General features: G+C 40.0%; 1 protein-coding gene across 1 annotated transcript in view; it reads left to right on the plus strand.

Annotated features, from left to right (window-relative positions):
• Positions 1 to 1,314: 1,314 nt before the first annotated feature.
• The window catches only part of HACD2 (3-hydroxyacyl-CoA dehydratase 2), an 87,394-nt gene continuing 69,074 nt past the window's right edge, over positions 1,315 to 19,634 (plus strand). Inside the window, exons 1-3 of the mRNA XM_086402818.1 lie at positions 1,315 to 1,476; positions 4,425 to 4,542; positions 15,111 to 15,129. Of these exons, the coding sequence (XP_086258944.1) occupies positions 1,322 to 1,476; positions 4,425 to 4,542; positions 15,111 to 15,129 (292 nt within the window). The 5' untranslated portion in view covers positions 1,315 to 1,321. The remainder of the gene's footprint in view (positions 1,477 to 4,424; positions 4,543 to 15,110; positions 15,130 to 19,634) is intronic.

A 19,634-nucleotide genomic window follows, 5' to 3' on the forward strand; every position in this document is an offset into this window, starting at 1 on the left:
GTGGAGAGTGAAAAAGTGGGCTTAAAGCTCAACATTCAGAAAACAAAGATCATGGCATCCAGTCCCATCACTTCATGGGAAATAGATGGGGAAACAGTGTCAGACTTTATTTTTCTGGGCTCCAAAATCACTACAGATGGTGACTGCAGCCATGAAATTAAAAGAGGCTTACTCCTTGGAAGGAAAGTTATGACCAACCTAGATAGCATATGCAAAAGCAGAGACATTACTTTGCCAACAAAGGTTTGTCTAGTCAAGGCTATGGTTTTTCCTGTGGTCATGTATGGATGTGAGAGTTGGACTGTGAAGAAGGCTGAGCGCCAAAGAATTGATGCTTTTGATCTGTGGTGTTGCAGAAGACTCTTGAGAGTCCCTTGGACTGCAAGGAGATCCAACCAGTCCATTCTGAAGGAGATCAGCCCTCGGATTTCTTTGGAAGGAATGATGTTAAAGCTGAAACTCCAGTGCTTTGGCCACCTCATGCGAAGAGTTGACTCATTGGAAAAGACTCTGATGCTGGGAGGGATTGGGGGCAAGAGGAGAAGGGGACGACAGAGGATGAGATGGCTGGATGGCATCACTGACTGGATGGATTTAAGTCTCAGTGAACTCCGGGAGTTGGTGATGGACAGGGAGGCCTGGCGTGCTGCGATTCATGGGGTCTCAAAGAGTCAGACACGACTGAACGACTGATCTGATCTGATCTGATCTGAGTAACTTAAAAGGCAGGGAATAAACCTTTGGAGACTGAAATCTTCAACCTAGCTACAAGTTAACATAAAGGGCAGTTCCTGCCTGCCTCTGGGGATGATGGGAAACGAAATGTGCGTCAAATGACCTGACTCAAAACGGAAGGTTTACTCGGGGCCGTATTACGGGAGAAGATAGGACCACTGGGAGAAGTCACGATGACAAGAGAGAATCAAAGAATCATTTAATCCAGTATGGAGGCGGAAATTATAGGAAAGAGAATAACCACGGACGACGATGCATCTAGATGGTAGAAACAGCGACCCTGCCCAGCAAGGCCAAAGACAATATTGACCTAATCAAGATGGCGCGGGAGGTTATTCTCGGGAGGGCAAAAGCGGCGGTGATTACTCCGTTCCAAGATGGCGGTGGCGACGGAAGCTCGCGGAGGGGCGGAAAGCGCCGGGAGCGTCTTTGCCCTCCTCCAAGATGGCGGCCGCCGTGGGCGTTGTCCCTGGCTCCGCCCCGCGGCCTCCGCTCCGCCTCTCCCGCGTTCTTCCCTCCGCCCTCTCGCTGTGGCCAGTCCGGGCGGTGGGGCTTACGCGAGGAGAGTGGATGCCCGGCACTTGACATGGCGGCAGCGGCGGCGACTGCGGCGTCGAAGGGGAATGGGGGCGGCGGGGGCCGTGCCGGGTCCGGCGAAGCCAGCAGCTCGCGGAGGAAGAAGGGCCCAGGGCCTCTGGCCACGGCATACCTGGTCATCTACAATGTAGTGATGACCGCGGGGTGAGACTGGGGTTTTTGAAGGCGGGGGAGAGCCTGGCCGGGGAGGGGGCTCTGCGGCCGGAGGAGCGGCCCGGCTCGGCCCGCCACGCGCAGCGCAGCCCCGGCGGCGGGAGTCCGGGCCCCGGGACTTGGGCGCTGAGGGCAACCGAGGCTGGATCCTCCTCCCCTGTGCCTACCCAGGACTCTCGCCCGGGCCGGGGACCGAGCAAGTTCCCAGGCACCGGGTGTGCCCGGAGCTGGAGTTTCGAGGCTCCATGGGGGCTCGGGGAAGGCTGCCTAGGTGGTGGTTCGGAGGGCCTTGGGAGGACAGGTGGGCCGGCCGCACGTCCAGGTCTGGGGGGCGGTGTGCCGGGCGATCCTGCAGCGCGGAGAGCCCAGGCGGCAAGTCACGAATGGCGAGCTGTTCCCTCTAAAGGGAATGGAGGGAGCTGTGGTTGCAGAGTGACCATTTGTTTCCGCGGCTGTTTTCAAAATCCACGATGAGCTTTAATGTGAAAGGTGGTGGCAGAGCGTTCAAAGTTTTTGCCCAGTGACATGAGCAGTTCTGTGCTTTAGGTGAATTTAGACTTTATAGGTCCATGGGGTCGCTGGAGTCGAACCCGACTGAGCGACTTCACTTTCACTTTTCACTTTCATGCATTGGAGAAGGAAATGGCAACCCACTCCAAGTGTTCTTGCCTGGAGAATCCCAGGGACGGGGGAGCCTGGTGGGCTGCCGTCTATGGGGTCGCACAGAGTAGGACACGACTGAAGCGACTAAGCAGCAGCAGCCGCAGACTTTATAGGATGGGTTGGAGCAGGGAGGACTCTAGAGATGGAAGGCAGAGTTACTGGGGAGGAGGGGAATAGACCCTGGAAACAGATTTTACCCTCTCTTGTTTCTTATTTCAGTCCATCCCTTGTCACAGCGAGTTTTGAGTTCTAGTTATGACACTGACTAGCTGTGTGACCTTGGATAAATCATTTAATTTCTCTAGACCTCCGTTTTTTCATCTGTAAAAACTAAAGAGTTGAGCTAGGCGCTCTCCAAGTTTCTCCAATTCTTTCATCTCCTGATTTTTGATCACAGGATCAGACGAATATATAGATTTTTAAATTGTATTCATTTGTAAAAAATTTTTTTTCATTTTGAAGATTTTCAAACATACAGAAAAGTTGGAAGAACTGTATAATGAACATCTAGTTTGATTTATTTTTAAACTAGATAATACAATGGCCAAATGCAAAATTGAAAATACATACAAGGGCATACAGTGAGAATCTACCCTCCTATCTTCCCTTTCACACAGTTTTCCTCCCTAGAAGGCAGTTAATTTTGTCTGTCTTTTAAGATACTGATACTAGCAAATTGTATAATCATACCCCACCCCTTTTTAAAAATACAAATTCTAATCTATTAGCATTTCAGCACCTTGCTTTTTCACACACACACATGCACAAAACGTATCTTGAGAAGATCATAGGGGCTTTATGACTATTGCTAGAAATAGTATTGAAACCTAGGCTCAGAGAAGTTGTGACTTGCTTATCTTGTTTGAAGTCACAGAACTTGTTAGTAGTAGTTCTGGGTCTAGAACCCATGTCTCTTGACTCAAAGACTAATGAAGAAATACCACATGCAAGCTTACTTTATCACATAAATGGTCACAGTGTTTTTAAAAGAATATTCAGGAGTGTTATGTGTGTGTTTATATATAAAAATTCTTGTCATCTTAGTAAGGGCATTGTACTGAAGATAGATTTTTAAGATACATTGGGGAAGGTGAAAAGAGTATTTTTAAACCATTAACATAGAGAATAGGGTGGTGGGTAAGAAATGGTATCTTAAACCAGGAAGACAAGTTGGGGGTGTGAGAGTAAAGTAAGGTTTTTTCTAGGCCACTAATTGGTAAAGAATCTACCTGCAATGCAGGAGACCGGTTTGATTCCTGGGTCTGGAAGATCCTCTGGAGCAGGAAATGACTACCCACTCCAGTATTCTTGCCTGGAGCATCCCGTGGACAGAGGAGCCTGGCAGGCTGCAGTCCATGGGATCGCGAGAGACACGACTTAGCAACTAAACCACCACCACCAATACTGAACCAGTAACACCATTAAGGAATTAATTTCTTTCTTTTTTTTTTTACAAACTCTTGTTTGATGTCTTTGCATGATAGTTTCTAGAAATAACAGACCACATTCCCCATTGCCTAGTTAAGATTGTACACATAAATAAGTCTGTTAGCACCTTCAAGGAGACATACTTTAATAAAGGTGTACAACATTTCAGTATGGAACTTAACAAATAAAAAGCTACAAGATCTGAGAAATTTATTTTGGAGGAGAGTAGAACAAATGTGTGTTCAGAGCCATATGCCTAAATGCTTCCCTTTTGCATTTTGTATTGATCTGACTTTCTTTACTGAATTGATTTTGAGACTCTCAGCTTAAAAGCCTTTTATTCTAAAAAAAAAAAAAGCTATTTATTCATGTCATTTGTAGTCTTTTAAAAGAACGGCTTTTAAGGTACCAGTAAGATACTTACATATATAGTTTAAAACATCTGATCTTCACCCTGTTATTATTACAGACCCTTTAACTGCACAGGGCATTAAATTTTCCTGTAATAGTTTCTTTTGTCTTGTACTTTCTGGCACCTAATATAGCCGCTCAAGGACCAATTTAGCTTATTCCCTTCCTTTTGGCCTTGTTCTCAATAGGCAAGGTTGCCAAAAAGCCGAGCTCCAGATGGGTGAGGTGCCACTGTGCTTTTACAGAAGCACTCTTGGTAGGATGTTGCTGATGGTGCAGCATTTCTGTGCATTACATACAGCTTGGCATTTGAGGGTGATAATCCATAAAGCCAGGACAGATTCTTGAGGTCACCTTTGGCAGTATCTGTCATTGCCATGTCTTTCTATTATAATCCTACTTAACTTTTTTTTTTTCCTGATTGCTCTTTTTCTTAGGTGGCTCGTTATAGCAGTTGGTCTGGTCAGAGCATACCTGGCTAAGGGTAGCTATCATAGCCTTTATTATTCCATTGAAAAGCCTTTGAAATTCTTCCAAACTGGAGCCTTATTGGAGGTGGGTCCTGAGATTTGTTGCTGTTGATTTCTATTGTAAAATTAAAAACAAGCTACTAAATAATACTGAAGTAGCCATGTTTCTGTTGGATTTGCTTTAAATGTTAAAAACTTGCCTCATAGTATGCTATGTATAATGTTGATGTCTGATTTATCTCTTTGACCAGGTAAAGTAGATCTCGTTTAACTTGCATTACCTGGAATGTGTTTTACATTCAACTTCTATTGGAAATCAAATTAAACAAACTTATATTAGGATTAAAAAAGTTCAGGAACATTCTAGGGAACTGCTAGCAAACTCGGATACTCTTGGGGCCTGGCATATAATGGGCACAGTGAAGTTGGTAAGTGTAGGATGTCAGGAGTGATAGATATAAAAAATAGTAGAGACTGTCTAGAAGCCTCCAAAAATTTTTTTAAAGAACAGTTTACTAATTTCCCTGTATTAAGGATAATGTATATATCCATTCCTGTCTTCTGGGTTAAGTACGTTAGGATTTTTGAGTGGCAAGTGACAGAGGCCCAATTCAAATTATTTTAAGCAAAAGGAAATTTATTGGCTTCCATAGTTGGTAAAGATATAGGGTTAGCTTACAAAATCAAAGGAACCAGCTCAGGAATGAGGAATGAGAACCAAGGATTTGATGTTGCAGACTCTCTTTCCATCTTTCATCTCTGCTTCCCTGTTTCTCTTTGAATATTGGTCTTAGGCTCTCCTGCACATTGCCTTCGCCACATGGTGGGAGAGAGCTTAGTTTTCTTAGCATCAGGGAAGGATTCTGGTTGGCCTTACTTAGAACAATTACTCTTGCCAGTGATGTGAGATACTTGATTGGTCAGATCTAGGGCACATCCTTCTGGCCAAGAAACTGTAGACTTTGTTAATGGAAAAAGGAAGATGAGATAGCTTTGGGCACACACAATAGCTGTCATAGTTCATTATGGTGAAAATTTTTCAGGTTGCAGAGCAGATCTGGTATTCAGTTTCATTTCACTTAGCCTCTAGGCCAAGCCCATCATGATGTTTGGAAGGATATTTAAGAAAAGACCATTTATCTCTATGAAATAAAATGTGTTACTTCCACCTCTCCCCTAATTTTTGAAAGCAGAAAGTTAACAGTTTTTGGTTTTTTTTCTCTCAGAAAGCAGAGAGATTTTGATACTGTCCTTCCTTATACATTTAAGGTAGATAGTACGATGTAGAGAGCCTCCAGCCTGAGCTTGAGTGCCTTATTCTAAGCATGCTAGTTTTACTAACTTACTTTGTGAATTTGGGTGTGTCATTTATCTCTTGTCTGCCTCTTTTTCTCATTTGTAGAATAATTAGGTGGAAGTAGATTTGTAAAGTTCCTTTCTACCCTAATAGTTTAAGGAAATTTTAGCAAATAGTTTAGGCCATATTTTAAACTTGGAGGCTGAAATTCTTTTGGAAAGAGGCAGTAGTAAATAAGTAGAACTTGTCTCCCGGACCTTTGGCCCACACAGTTCTCTAAAGCTACAGAGAAGCGAATTTGGAATCAAGACCATTAGAAACTGCCTCAGTGCTTGATACAGTAAGAAGTTGTACCCCATTGGAATAATGTAATAATTTAAAGGGGATTCTGTCTCTGTAAGACTTGGTAATATTAGAGGTATAATTTTTAAAATTTAAGAATATCTTAGGGAAAGTAGTGACCTTAAATAGTGTGATACAAAAATCCACTTAGGAACCAAATCTTAGCCTGGGAGGGATTAGCCCATTTATCCTTATAGAATTTTTAATAGGGATTTAAGAAAATACTTTGGAGTTTTGGTTTTATCTCTATTATCCCCAGTAAAAACCAATTTGGTGACAAATCCTGGATTTGATTCTGGAAAAGGTACTCTGCAAAATGAATGAAGACTCCCTGCAATGTGCAGTGTATTAGCTTTGTAGATGGCAGCAGTGGGAAGGGACCCCCTCAACTGGGGAGAAGAGATCAGGCTTGCTAGAACAGCGTTTCCTGAGCTGTCCATTAAGGAATGTTTTCTTGCCTACCCAGCCTAGATGGTATGATAATTACATGTGCTTAGTATTGTTTAGTTACAGATAAGTTGTCCTTTTGTGAATTATTAGTGCTTAATAATAAACCCTGTTTATAGGAGGAACAAATGTGTCCAGGGAGGTCAGCCACTCACTTGTACCTCTGTAAGAATATTCTGAATTATAATTTGTATGATTATTCCTTAGTAGGTTCTATGAGAGTTTGCTTTCAGAGGAAATAGACTTTACTTGTTCTCAAGAAACTTCAAATCTTCTCAGGAAAATATAACACTTTGCTTTTTAAAAAATTTAAAAACATTTACTAAGCATGTGTAAATGGACATGTAGTAATGTAATACAGAAAGACTTTCTGAGGAAATTAAATGAAGTTTTGCAAAATATGTACAAGATATATTGAGTTTGTGAAACAATAATGTAGCTTTTTAATAAAATAGAAATCCTAATTTTTTTTCCCACATACTCATACAAGAAAGTCTTGAGTAATTTTTATAGATAGTTTTCCAAAATATTCCACAGGTGATAATTAAATAAGTATGTGCTTGAGTCACTGTGATGGGTACCATGGAGACTGAACCCTTGCTGATAAAGATATTAAAATTTTATTGAGTAGATAATTATGTTAGGACCATTGGCTAGAGATTATAGAAACCTCCTTGACTGACTTCATCTGTAATAAGGGGAATTTGTTATAAATGTATAGTATGTCCCATGGACCCCAGTGGTGGGGCTGCATCTGGGACCTAGTAATGGCCTGGAATCAGGGACTGGAGCACCATTGGGGACCCAGGAGTTCTTGCTGTGTTTCTTTACCATGTTCTCTCTCTTTCTCTGAGTCTTCTCTTCCTGCAGACTGTTTTTTGTTTTTTTTTTTTTTTATTTCTTAGTCTATGTGGCAGACCATGGTAACAGAAAACTCCTGAGATTGTAGTTTCTGCAATCAAGAGAGCAGCTAATTAAAAGCAATCTTATTTGCATTTCCATATTCCTAGTGAAGAGCCTAATTGTCCAGCTTAAATTAGGTACTTACTTCTGGTCCAGTCACCTATAGACAAGAGCAGGATCACATTAACCATATAGAAGTTGGAGGGAAGGGACAGTCTCTAGAAAAGTGGCTTTAGGCAGCAAGCCCAAGAAAGTGTGTACCAAAGTCATGAGACACAGTACAGTGAAGATAATGAGATATGAGATGATTTATAAGTTGATAGAAAGTAAAATGCTGATAACTTTGTGAGCCAAGAGATCAGTGTGTGAATAAATACATTGTTTCTTGAGTTGAATCTGGAGTAATCCTGGGAGTTAATTAACATAGGTAACAAAAGTATATTTTTTAAATGCCATTCATAGATAAATAAAAGATGGTATCTCCATACTGTAAAGTGAATGAATTACTGGTACTTGTTACAACATGGATGAATCTTGAAAACATGCTTTGTGAAAGAAGCTAGAAACAAAAGGCTATGTGTTTGATTCCATTTATATGAAATATCCAGAATAGGCAAATTCAAAGAGACAGAGAGTGAATTAATGGTTGCCAAGGGCTGTGACTGCTTATGGGTACAGGATTTCTTTTTAAGGTGATGAAAATGTTCTTGAATTAAATGGTGGTATGGTTGTACAACCTTAGAAACATAACTGAAAATCACTGAATTGTATACTCTAAGTGAATTTTGTGATATGTGAATTATATCTCAGTTTTTAAAATACCATTCATCTATAATGACCTATGGATAAATTTTCTTTTTACTTTATTCTTTTCTGAGGTGTCCATGATAGTCCTGGATAAGGAAGGACTCTCTTTCCTGTTGAGAACTGGGTTAAAATTAGAAATTGGTAGATTGATCCTACATTATGGCACTTTAAACTTATTTCTAACAGAATTTGGATTTCTAAATATATTTAGTTAACGTAAGACTGTAATTACCACAAAGACACTTTCAGGTACTTGTAATTGGATGTGCCTCTGTGATTGACAGTGAGGATTTCAATAAGTTAAGGACTGCTCTGCAGAGACATTCATTGTTTTTGCTAAATAGACCATCTTCCACACATGTCCATCAGTACATACACCATTTACCAGCCACTGTCCATCTTGGACTGTCTAATGGACCACAGGCACCCCTTTTCCTTCTTATTGTCTTCCAGATCCCTCTAATGCTTGGAACCCTCTTATCTACCAAAAAAAGAAAGAAAGAAAAAAGTTTCATTTGTTATCTTTTCTCTTGAGTTGATTTAGGGTTGGGTCTGAAATGGCCAAACTGGTTGGTTCTGGGGAAGGAAAGAAGACAGTTTTGTTGTTTTCTAAGTCCCATCTCTGTATTCTGCTCTGACTCTTATACCTCACCTCACAACTCTCCTCAGATCCTTTGATGAAACAGGAAACTGATTTGGATATTTCTCTAAAATACAGAAAATTCTTAAGAACTTGTAGTATCCTTAGGAAGAGGGCTCCAATCTTGTCTCCCTCCTGCATTTTTGTCTTTTTACCTCAACTACTGAGTGAGTTTTTTTTTTTCCACAGAAATATTAGGTGATTGGTTTCTGTGATGTTACTAATACAGTCATACATTTTAGGCACATTATCTGTTAAGTTTGCTTTTCTGAACTCATCTGGGTACCTAACCATCACCTGTAATGTTTTTCTTCTTTGTGGAAACATGCTGATTTCTCAATAATGATTTTTAAAAGGAACTTCTGAAACAAGCTATATGCACATTTTAGACTACTTTTTTTCTGAGCCCTTGTTTTGAGACACCAGACCTCTGAGTCTTCTGAAGAGCAAGCAGAGCAAGTCATAGTGGAGCTACCTGACACAAACGGGAATGACAAGAAACCAGACAAACCAGCTTCAGAAACTGAAAACCAGAGGGGAACAGAACTTGGGTATAATTAATAAGTGTCACAACATCAGAAGGGAAGAGGGAGACTGTGGGAAACAGGAGTCCGCCCACACAGGCCTCACTGCTTAACAACTCAAGCAAATAGAAGCAAATTGATATGGTATTCAGAGAAGACAGGTAATGGCTGTAAAAAAGAGCATGCTGATTTTTTTTTTTTTTTTAATAAAGAGAACTGAAAATATCAATGGTTGCAGTTCAGGACAGGAAGGAGTGTGCAGTACAGAAAAGTATGTAATATGTACTGAAGATTCAAGAAAGGCAGGAGTTCCTGGTTATGGTCTCAGATAAAATAGATTACAGAGCAGAGACCTCTGGTGGACTAGCTAATGTGTAAATGATTATCAGTACCACAGAAAAAGCATACAGGAAAGTAGTGGAACTTAACAGACTACTAGTGTAGTAGAACCAAGATATCTAGAAAAGAGATTGAGAGTATCGAACCTGTCAAGATATATGGCTACCAGAAATAGAAAAGATTGGAAAGTATAATTCAAAAATAATCAGGAAAAATTCTAGAAAATTATTTGGAAGTGAAAGCCCCTCTCAGTGTGATTATTGAGAGTGTGTGGAGTAATACATAGGAGCTGTTTTTCAAGGGAAAAACTCTTCCCTTCCTGAGTACCTGCTTGTTAAATTTTTAAACTTAAAATGAATATAAGTGATTTCTAACAGAAAAGAGAAAATCTTCAGATGTAATAGTAAAACAACTTGGAACCTTAGACTTTGAAAAATAAAAATATTCTTATGAAGCCAGGAGAATGCATTAGGTCTCTGAATAAGAGACCATGCAGTTTCCTACAGATGGAGACATTTTGAAAACACTTACCAAAATAATAGAACTTTTAAAGAATCCCATCAAAGGGTTTCTAACTGATGTATAAATAAATAAAATTAATTCTTTAGACCAGCATTGTCCAGAAGAACTTTTGCAATGATAATACTTCAAATCTGTGCTATCTGTCCAATACACTAGCTACTGTTGAGTCCATGGGGTAGGTGAGACTGAGAAAATGACTTTCTAGTTTTATTTCCTTATAATTTAAACTGAAATAAGCTCTACTGCATTGGCAGCATAGCTTTAGACCATGGTACAGATTGCAAGTCTTCCCTGTAGCTCAAATGGTAAAGAATCTGCCTGCAACTCAGGAGACCTGGGTTTGACCCCTGGGTCGGGAAGATCCTCTGGAGAAGGGAATGGCAGTCCACTCCAGTATTCTTGCCTGGAGAATCCCATGGACAGAGGAGCCTGGTGGCTACAGTCCGTAGGATCGCAAAGAGTCGGACACGATTGAGCAACTAACAGTACTACTACAGCAATAAGGGTAGAATGACCCAAACCTTCATTCCCAAGGAGTCCGAGTCCTTAGTCATTCTACCTCTGTTTGGTTTCTGTAAGTTTTTCATTAACCTTTACTATTGGAAATGCTAACAGGTGCCTCATATCTGGCTTCTGTACATAGTCCACTTTGCCTCCATTCCCTATGGCAACGTGATCTCAATCAGGATCAACCATTCCATCCATCAGTAAACCCTGTTTTTGTTTATGTTCAGTAGCATAAATAAGGAGCCCAAAATGGCCAGGGGGCAGTCTAATCTTCCAGTTCAGTAGAACCATTGTTGTGTCACCTGGTGCAGCCAGTAACCTGGGGAGACTAAGATCTTTTAAACCAGTAGAGCTCAGCATTGCCAGAATGGAAAGCAAAAATTCTTCAGGTGAGTGAACAGGGGTAATAGTGAGAGTAGCCACTCCTGCTTCCTCCTCTGGATTCTTGGAACTTTGTAATCCGGTTGTGAGGAATACAGCATCTGTGATTCAAAGTGTAGACAGCGTCCTGTGAGGCAGAACCCCATTATCTGAAGGTAAGATTCCCCAATTGGCATTATAACTTAGTCTTCAGTAAAGCATTCTTCCTTTCAGCTAAGCCAGGCATTTCTGGTTGATGAGGTGTGTGGTAAGATCAGATGATTCAGTGTGTTCTTTGACCAAACACAGTACTGTTAGAATGCCATGATGGTGGATAAGGCACTCTGAATGTATAGATGGTAAGGCTGGCAGAGCCATTGTGGTCAAAGAAGGCAAACCATATCTAGAATATGTGTTTATTCCAGTAAGTACAAATATCTGCTCCCTCCTTGATGGACAAAGTCCAATGTAATCAACTTACCATCAGGGTGTATGCTATCCTCCTGGGAAATGGTATTTTATAGGGCATTTAATGTTGATCTCTGCTGTTAGCAGATTAGGCACTCAGCAGTAGGGTGAACCAGGTCTGCCTTGCTAAGAGGAAGTTCATGTTGCTGAGCCCATGCATAGCCTCCATTCTTGCTGCCATGGCCAATTTGTTCATGAGTCTATTGAGGAAACACTAGGGTGGCTGGGAAAAGAGGCTAATTGATATTAATAATGTATATCATTTTGTTCACTCTTATTAAGAGTCTCCTTTACAATGGATGCAGTTTGGTGAGCATTCATGTGAGATAGGCTTCCCTAATAGCTCAGTTGGTAAAGAATTCACCTGCAATGCAAGAGACCCCAGTTCGATTCCTGGGTCGGGAAGATCCACTGGAGAAGGGATAAGCTACCCATTCCAATATTCTTGGGCTTCCCTTGTGGCTCAGATGGTAAAGAATCCGCCTGCAATGCAGGAAACCTGTGTTCGATCCCTGGGATGGAAAGATTCCCTGGAGGAGGGAAAGGCTACCCACTCCAGTGTTCTGGCCTAGAGAATTCCATGGGCTATTCAGGAATATATTGAATATCTTGTTCCTTGAATACCTTTGACTTCCTCTTCTACCACCAGCCGGAGAAAACTGCTTTTAAAAGACTGGCCCGGTTGGATCAGGCCTATCCATATAATCTCTGTACCTGAAAGTCCCTTGACTTCAGACTTCTAACTACATTTGCAAAATCCCTACCCTGTGGTTCCTTGTTTAGTGTTTGATTGGATAATTTAGGAACAGGAATCTTACGGGAATCATCTTTACTATTCTGTCTACCACAGTTGGAATGAAGAGGGAACTTAACTGAAATAAAGATATCTCAAAATTGAGTGATTTGTTCACTCTGCACATTCTGTTCTGTAAGCATTATAGCATTTTCAGCTGGCATAGTTAGTTGAAAAGGATTTCAGTGCAATAGTGTTATAACTGCAAAAGCAATGAAACTGATTGAAAATATGAAACAGACTTGAGATTCCTGTTCAGACTTTAGGTTAATGGCAACACATGTAATGTAGGAATCTCATTCAATTTCTTTAATATAACTACTTTAATAGTATTTTATATTGCCTTTGTTTGAATCACTTTCATCCTAAAAGTATTCCCAGTCTATTACACAACCATGTTATCACATCATCTCGGTATTTTCATTCGTTTTTTTTTTTTGTCTAATCCATATTCTTTTCCTTGTCTTACCATTCAAAGTATATTGTCTCCAAGTTCTTTTTACAGACTAGGCACAGATTATATGTCTCAATGGGACTTCAAGTGAGAAGGATACGTTTTTGGTGATACTTTCTTACTGCCCTATCCTGGGACATTATCTAGGGGATTATTTTGACATCACACAAATAAATAAGACCTAACTTGATCTGTGATAATGTTTATGCTTCCTCATTTCCTCTACTGTGTTATTTACTTGCTGTCATTATTCTAACTTCAGTTAAGATTCTTTCCCTATGCTCATTATTGTTTTAATACTGTTTCTGTTCTAGTGCTGGCCTGTGCCTCTGCTCTGTTATTTTCCTATTCTTGCCCAAAGTGCTTTCTGATACTCTTATTTTTAAATCCAAACGTATTAATCATAAGTTGATACCTGTATCTGAGTGCTTCATTATGTCATTGTGTCCCCAAGCATTTATATGTGGAAATACACGTTTTTTTAAATAAACAACTTTCTTCTTATTCCTAATTTACATGTCAGTTAGGATGTTGTTTATTTGTTTTCATTTTTGTATAGGTGAGTTATACCATCTCTGAATTATATAATAAAGGAGGCAGTATAAAATATGTGATTAAAAGGGAGAGGTTGGGTCTCATGTGACTAAGATCTGTTGTGTCACACAAAGAAGATATGAGTGGCCTTAAGGGTTATATGTCCTTTTCTGCAGTGTCCCTGTTGTGAATCAGCAGCCTGGCTGTCTTGCCACATACATGAATAGAGTAGGTTTTCTGTCTAGGCATTATCATCTGTCACGTCTCAAAGGATGCTGGTTGCTCATCTTTCATTCCATTTCATTTTAATCAGCATGTAGCTTAGTTTTCCTTGATCTTGCAACAGGAGGTTCAGCTTATCTTGTAATATTCACACATTTGAGGTTCTTAGTAGTGTTTTCTTTTGAAAAATGTAAGATTTGAAGTTTAGTAATTCTTTTGTTCTCTTATCAGTTATCAACAAATTTGTGCAGCTTGATTTTTTTTTTTTTTAATCCAAGCCACCCTCTGCCCCACTGTCTTCAAAAAAGACTTAGCAGAATAGTAGACTTGAGTACAGAATCTTACTAGGCATGTTGTAGATAAAGTTAAGTCTTGTCAAGTTATAGTTTTTTCAGATATAACTAATGTACAGTGAAATGATAGAAAATGCAGTAGACTAGAAATAAAGTCTAGGTTCTTGATCCTGAATATCACTTACTACCTTGTTTAAGTTGGACAACTTTTCTAAGTCTTTGTTTTTTCATCTGGAAATAGAGGTATATGTCCTGCCCATCTGCCAGGGTTATTATAGTTTCAAACAACACAATGACAGCTACAGAAATGTTAATTCTAAAATGCACTGCAATGGTTGTTAGTCTTATTGTCCAGAAAAACTTTGGTCATTAAATCAATCTTATAGATGGCTTCAAATTACTTTAGTATTACCACCCAGGTTAAGGTGCTAGATACAGGATGAATTAGAAGGGGATTTGGAAAAACCTAATTGGCTGGTTAGATGGCCATTGAGGTAGAGAGGAGATAGCAGACTCGTCTATGCACTGGAAATAAAAAACTGGGGAAGATGTGCCAGAAGCATTGGCAGGACTCGGAAACTTGCTTGATTTGGGGGTGAGGGAAACGAAAGAGCAGTTGAATTGAGAGTGGGAGGTTGGTGAAGAGGCAGGTAGGTATGAAAGAAAGAGAGGGTGAACTATCTGTTGAAGCGTGCCAATCTAGCTTTAGATGTCCAAAGGAAGGTGGGGCTGGAGTTCAAAGAAATCTGGGATTAGAGATTAGATGGGGCCCAAGGGTGGAGCTTTGTAGAATGAATGTCTGTGCTGAAGGGCCTGCCAGGCAAGGAAGGTGTCTTCTGATTCTGTGCTCCACAGTCTGTGACAGTTCCGTACAGTGTGGCTCAGGGGACTTGGACACTACTGCTCTTGCTAGTTTCTGTCTTACAAAAGAAGTCACTGCCATCTGCTAAGCTATAGGGTGAGATGTACTCCCTAGCAAATCCTCCACAGATAAATAAACTAAAAATGAACAAAAAACTGAATAAGAATTTGCATTTTGTTAAATACCCTGTAATGAAGTTTAAAAATAGAATGTTCATTTTTAAAATTCAATACTGCTGGCAGACACTGCTCTATTCTGAGTGAAGGCTAATTTGTATGAAATAAAGCTATTAATATAATATTCTTTACTAATTCTCTTTCCCCCCTTTTTTCTCTCCAGATTTTACACTGTGCAATAGGTAAGTATAGAACCCCCCCCACCTGCTACTTAGATACTGTGAATTCCGCTTTTTTTTTTTTTTTAAGTCATAAATGATAGGTTGATTAGATTCTTACTGAACATTAAAAAAACTAAACTTGAATGATTATTTATAAAATTGCTTAGGCTCTTGGCTTCTAAAGTCACAGGTACTATTTAGATGTTCATTGAACATTTTATTAAATGCCATGGCTATTTTTCTGTGTCATTTTAAAAAGGTTTCTCCTACCTTCTGAATAAAGGATAAATAGAGAAACACTAACATATTTATAACCATGTGACTTGGAGTGCTAGACTTTGTTGAAAGCCTCTTTGATTACTTAAATGTTATATTCTCTGCCTTATCTCTTAAAATGGAGTACTGTGTATATTGCCTACCTCATAGATGAATATTTAATGTATGTGAGAGGGATTGGAAAGTACAAAGGGTTATACAAATGTGAAGGATTTTTACTAAAAGCAGATGCAGTGTGTTTCCCTTTGGGAGAATGGGGAAGGTTATCAAATTCTGCTGTAGAACTGAGGCAAAGCTTCTAGTCTCGCGTGGCTAGACTCCTCTCAGCAGAAATCAATTTTGGAAAGTTGATAGACCCTGCGGAGTAAGCCCATGGTGGTTGCTGTCTGTATATTTGGATTTCTTACTCCAAGGGAGGATTCAAAGTTGATACTCATTGAGAAGCACCAAAGATCTGAAAACTGTGCACTCAAACCATTAGGGCCCTGGTCAACATAATTGATAAATGAAATGGGCATTTATTATATTTGGGGCTCTGAGGAATTCAGAGATGAGGAGACTTACAGTTTAGGTGGAAACCGAGCAAGCTCTCCACCGTGGGCTGTAAAGGGATCACTCTTGATACCTGGACTCCATTACTTTTAAAGAAGACAGATATCTTCTTTATAAAGAATTGCACCTCAGTTATTTTCTCACTAGAAGGAGGTCTGCAATCAGGAGTTTCTGAAATGATTTGTAGAATTTTGTATGAAGGTGTCTATGTTTATTTGGGAAGGTAGGTAGCATTCATAGCTTTCATAGATTCTCAGAGTGAGTATGTGATTCAGAAGGTTAAGAAAGGCTGCTTTAGCACCTTTAAGCAAGAGATTTGAAAGGAGCTTGGAGACTCATTTATTTTCAAATGGTCTGAGCTTTACCAAAGAAGTTAAGGGACCTGGACCAGGTCACATGGTCACTAAATGGTACAGCCTCACTTGGGACCTGGCCAGTCTAAGCCAGAGCCCACCTGCCTGACTATTTTATGATGATTGGGTTTCAGCTGGTGTATAGTCTTTGGTACGTTCTCTTTTTAGTCCTTTATCTATAGTTTTGAGACGAAAAATGTGTCCCTTCTTAAATGCTTAAATTTGCAGATTGGGGATTATATTCAGCCAGACAGAGTTCTGGAACCACTTCAGCCCTCTCCACATGACTCAGCCCTGTTCCCCCACTCTCTTAACCTTCAGCTGCCTCTGTGTAAAGCTCTTAGATGTGTATTTTGCATATTTTAGTATTTTAATTATTATTTAACTGTATTTTAATACCCAAATCTCTTGCGTCTCTCTTATAATATATTCTCAGGCCTCTTTATAAAATTTCTACTCCTAGAAATAAGATTTTGGGCAAGTATATTTATTCATTCACACCAGGAACTTGATTGAATGCCTCCCAGATGGGGCAAGACACTGATGGGTAGTGGGAGTAGGGAGGTAAATAGGCACAGACTTGGGCTCAGGAGGCCCACAGTCAGATGGCCCCCCTCGGCGCTTCTGTAATGGGATGCACTCCGAGGACTAGCATCTATGTCACACTCTGCGCTGACGGTTCATTGACCCGTGTCCCTAGGTCTTCGTGTGGTGCATGACACACAGGAGATACTTTAAAATTCCTTCTTATTTTCTCAAGAACCTTGTTCTATCAGTGAGTCTGTCTCTTGCATCATCACCCTTTGTCATCTGCCTTTTCCATCTCAGCTCACAAGAATGTTCCATCCTGAAAATAATTGTTAACCTCACCTTTGACCCTTCCTTCCCCGCTTGTTCCTGTATAATTCCTCTGCATCCCTTTGACCAGGCTCATCAATACTGCACCCTCTCCCTTACCCACACTTCCATAGCCAGGTGGTCATCAGGTTTGCTCAGTTCTGTTTTCTAAATAGTTCTGAGTCTCCTGTTTTTTCCAGTCCTATTCAGGACCTGAGTATGTCTTACCTGGATTTCCATATGGATCTCCCTGAACTTGTAGGCTTATGATATTAGTATTAGTAATAATAACAGTGATTAATATTAATATATTAATATTATTAATAATATAATAAGTGTTTACTGTGTCCCAGTGCTTTACATTTATTATTTGTTTACTTCCCAATTTACAGTTGACAAGACTGAGGCGTAGAAGGTTTTATATCTCTCCAAGGTTCATGTAGCTAATAAGCCCTAGAGCTAGAAGTTGAACCTATGGCTGTGTGGCTTCAAGTCTGCTTACATCTCTCAAGGGATTTAGTTAAAAGATAATTCTGAGCATGTCGCTTGTGTGCCTAAAACCCTTCACTGATTTAAACTTCTTCATGATTTGGACCCTCCCCTCCTCCCTAGCCTTACCTGTGTCCCTGCCTCCCACCCCATGCTTCAGCAACCCTGACCTCATGGTATCCCACACCCGGCCCACCCCCCACACACCCCCCAATAAGCCATGCCACTGCGCTTTTCTTACCTCTGGTCTGTGCCCAGGCTTTGTGCTCTGCCTGTAGTGGTAGCCCACCCTCTGCAGCAGGCAACTTCTCCTAGTAAACTCTCCTGCCACCCACTGGCTAGATTATATACCATTCTTCACTTTCCTCTAATACCCTGCAACTCTTTTATTGCACTTTCCACAATGTATTATGCTCTGTCACTGTACCTGTATCTCTCACCAACATCACTGAATGTTTCTGAGAATGGGAACTGTTTCCTGTTTTCTGTGTCTTAGCGCTTAACAGTTTATGGCTCCTAATGGGAGCTCGGTGAACTTAATCCTACTTGGTGATCATAATGCTACTAAATTCTGGTGACATTTTCCAAAACTTGTTTCAAAATGTTTTCAGTTCCTTAAAATTCAATAAGAATAATCATAAATAGGCTGTTTTTAGCATTGGCCTAAAGGCAATCCTTTATTATTATTATTATTTTTTTACTCATGATTTGAGTTTACTTTTGGAATGATGGTTTATTTTCCTGTGTCTTTTTGCAACTTCACTGTACCAGCTTGGTCTTTTAGAAACTTGTTTTAGAGCCTTGCGATGTCTTTAGTTTGCATATTGTTGATAAGAAATCTAGACCTCAGTCAGACCTGGGTTACTTACTAGCTGTGACTTTCAAGATGTCACAACTTCTGTGTGTCTTCCTTTCTTCATCAATAAAAGGAGGATAATAATACCCACCTCTAAGGTTATTGTGAAAATGAAATAGGACATGCCTGTAAAACATGCATGAGAAAATGGCAGCTATTAACAATACTAATGTCATAGAATATTAAAAGTTTTATTCTGTCCCTAATGTAATGTTCCATATTTAGATTAATATAACTTTTCCATATTCTGACTTTTCCTCAATTGCAGTTTCTGTGTAAGTGAGGACTTAAGGGCGGCCTGTTCTTAGTATGGGTTGGAGTTGCCTGTTCATAGTTTTGACAGTGAAACAGTAAACTAAAATTCCACATGGGGGATTCATTTCTGTGATAAAGTCAAGCCTCTATCTTTCCAAATGTGTTTCTATGTCCCAGATCCTGATAGTGCAGGAGCAAGATTTCTTTTGGTGAGGAGCAAATGATAGCCCATTTAAACACATGTTGAGGACATATTTTTTTAAATTAAGGTATAATTGACATATAACACTGTACTAGTTGCAGCTATACAACATAATGATTTTATATATGTATATGTTGTGAAATGACCACCACAGTAAGTTTAGTTAACGTCTATCACCTCGTATATTTACAGTATTTTTCTTTTAATAAGGACTTTTAAGGTCTGCTCTCTTCGCAACTTTCAAGTATGTGATAGAGTGTTACTGACTGTGGTGGCCATGCTATGCGTCATACGCCCAGGACTTACGTATGTTATAGCTCGAAGTTTGTGCCTTTTGCCCAGCTCCATTCATTCCCCCTGTCCCAGGCCCTGCCTTTGGCAACCGCCAGTCTGTTCTCTGTATCTGCGAGTTTGGGTTTTTTCCCTGGATTTCACATACAAGTGAGATCATACCGTGTCTTTTTCTGGGGTAGTATTTCTTAAATTCTGTGGTTGCAGCCCTCAGCTCAAGATTTGTAGTGCTTTTATTTGTGCAGTGTTTTTCTTTCTGGAAATGAGGATTTTAAACCCAGTTGGTACACATCTTTTACAAGGCTACAAAGAAGAGTTGTGGTTTTCTTAATCATGTGGTACAGTTTATATTGAAAGAAGTTACCTGCTTTTCTGTGTTTTGCTCGGATTAGATTGTGGAAGAGGCATATTGGAT

The sequence above is a fragment of the Bos grunniens genome, chromosome 1 (assembly GCF_055505025.1).
Source record: "Bos grunniens cultivar Pamir isolate PY7600 chromosome 1, Bosgru_T2T1.0, whole genome shotgun sequence".
NCBI lineage: Eukaryota > Metazoa > Chordata > Mammalia > Artiodactyla > Bovidae > Bos > Bos grunniens.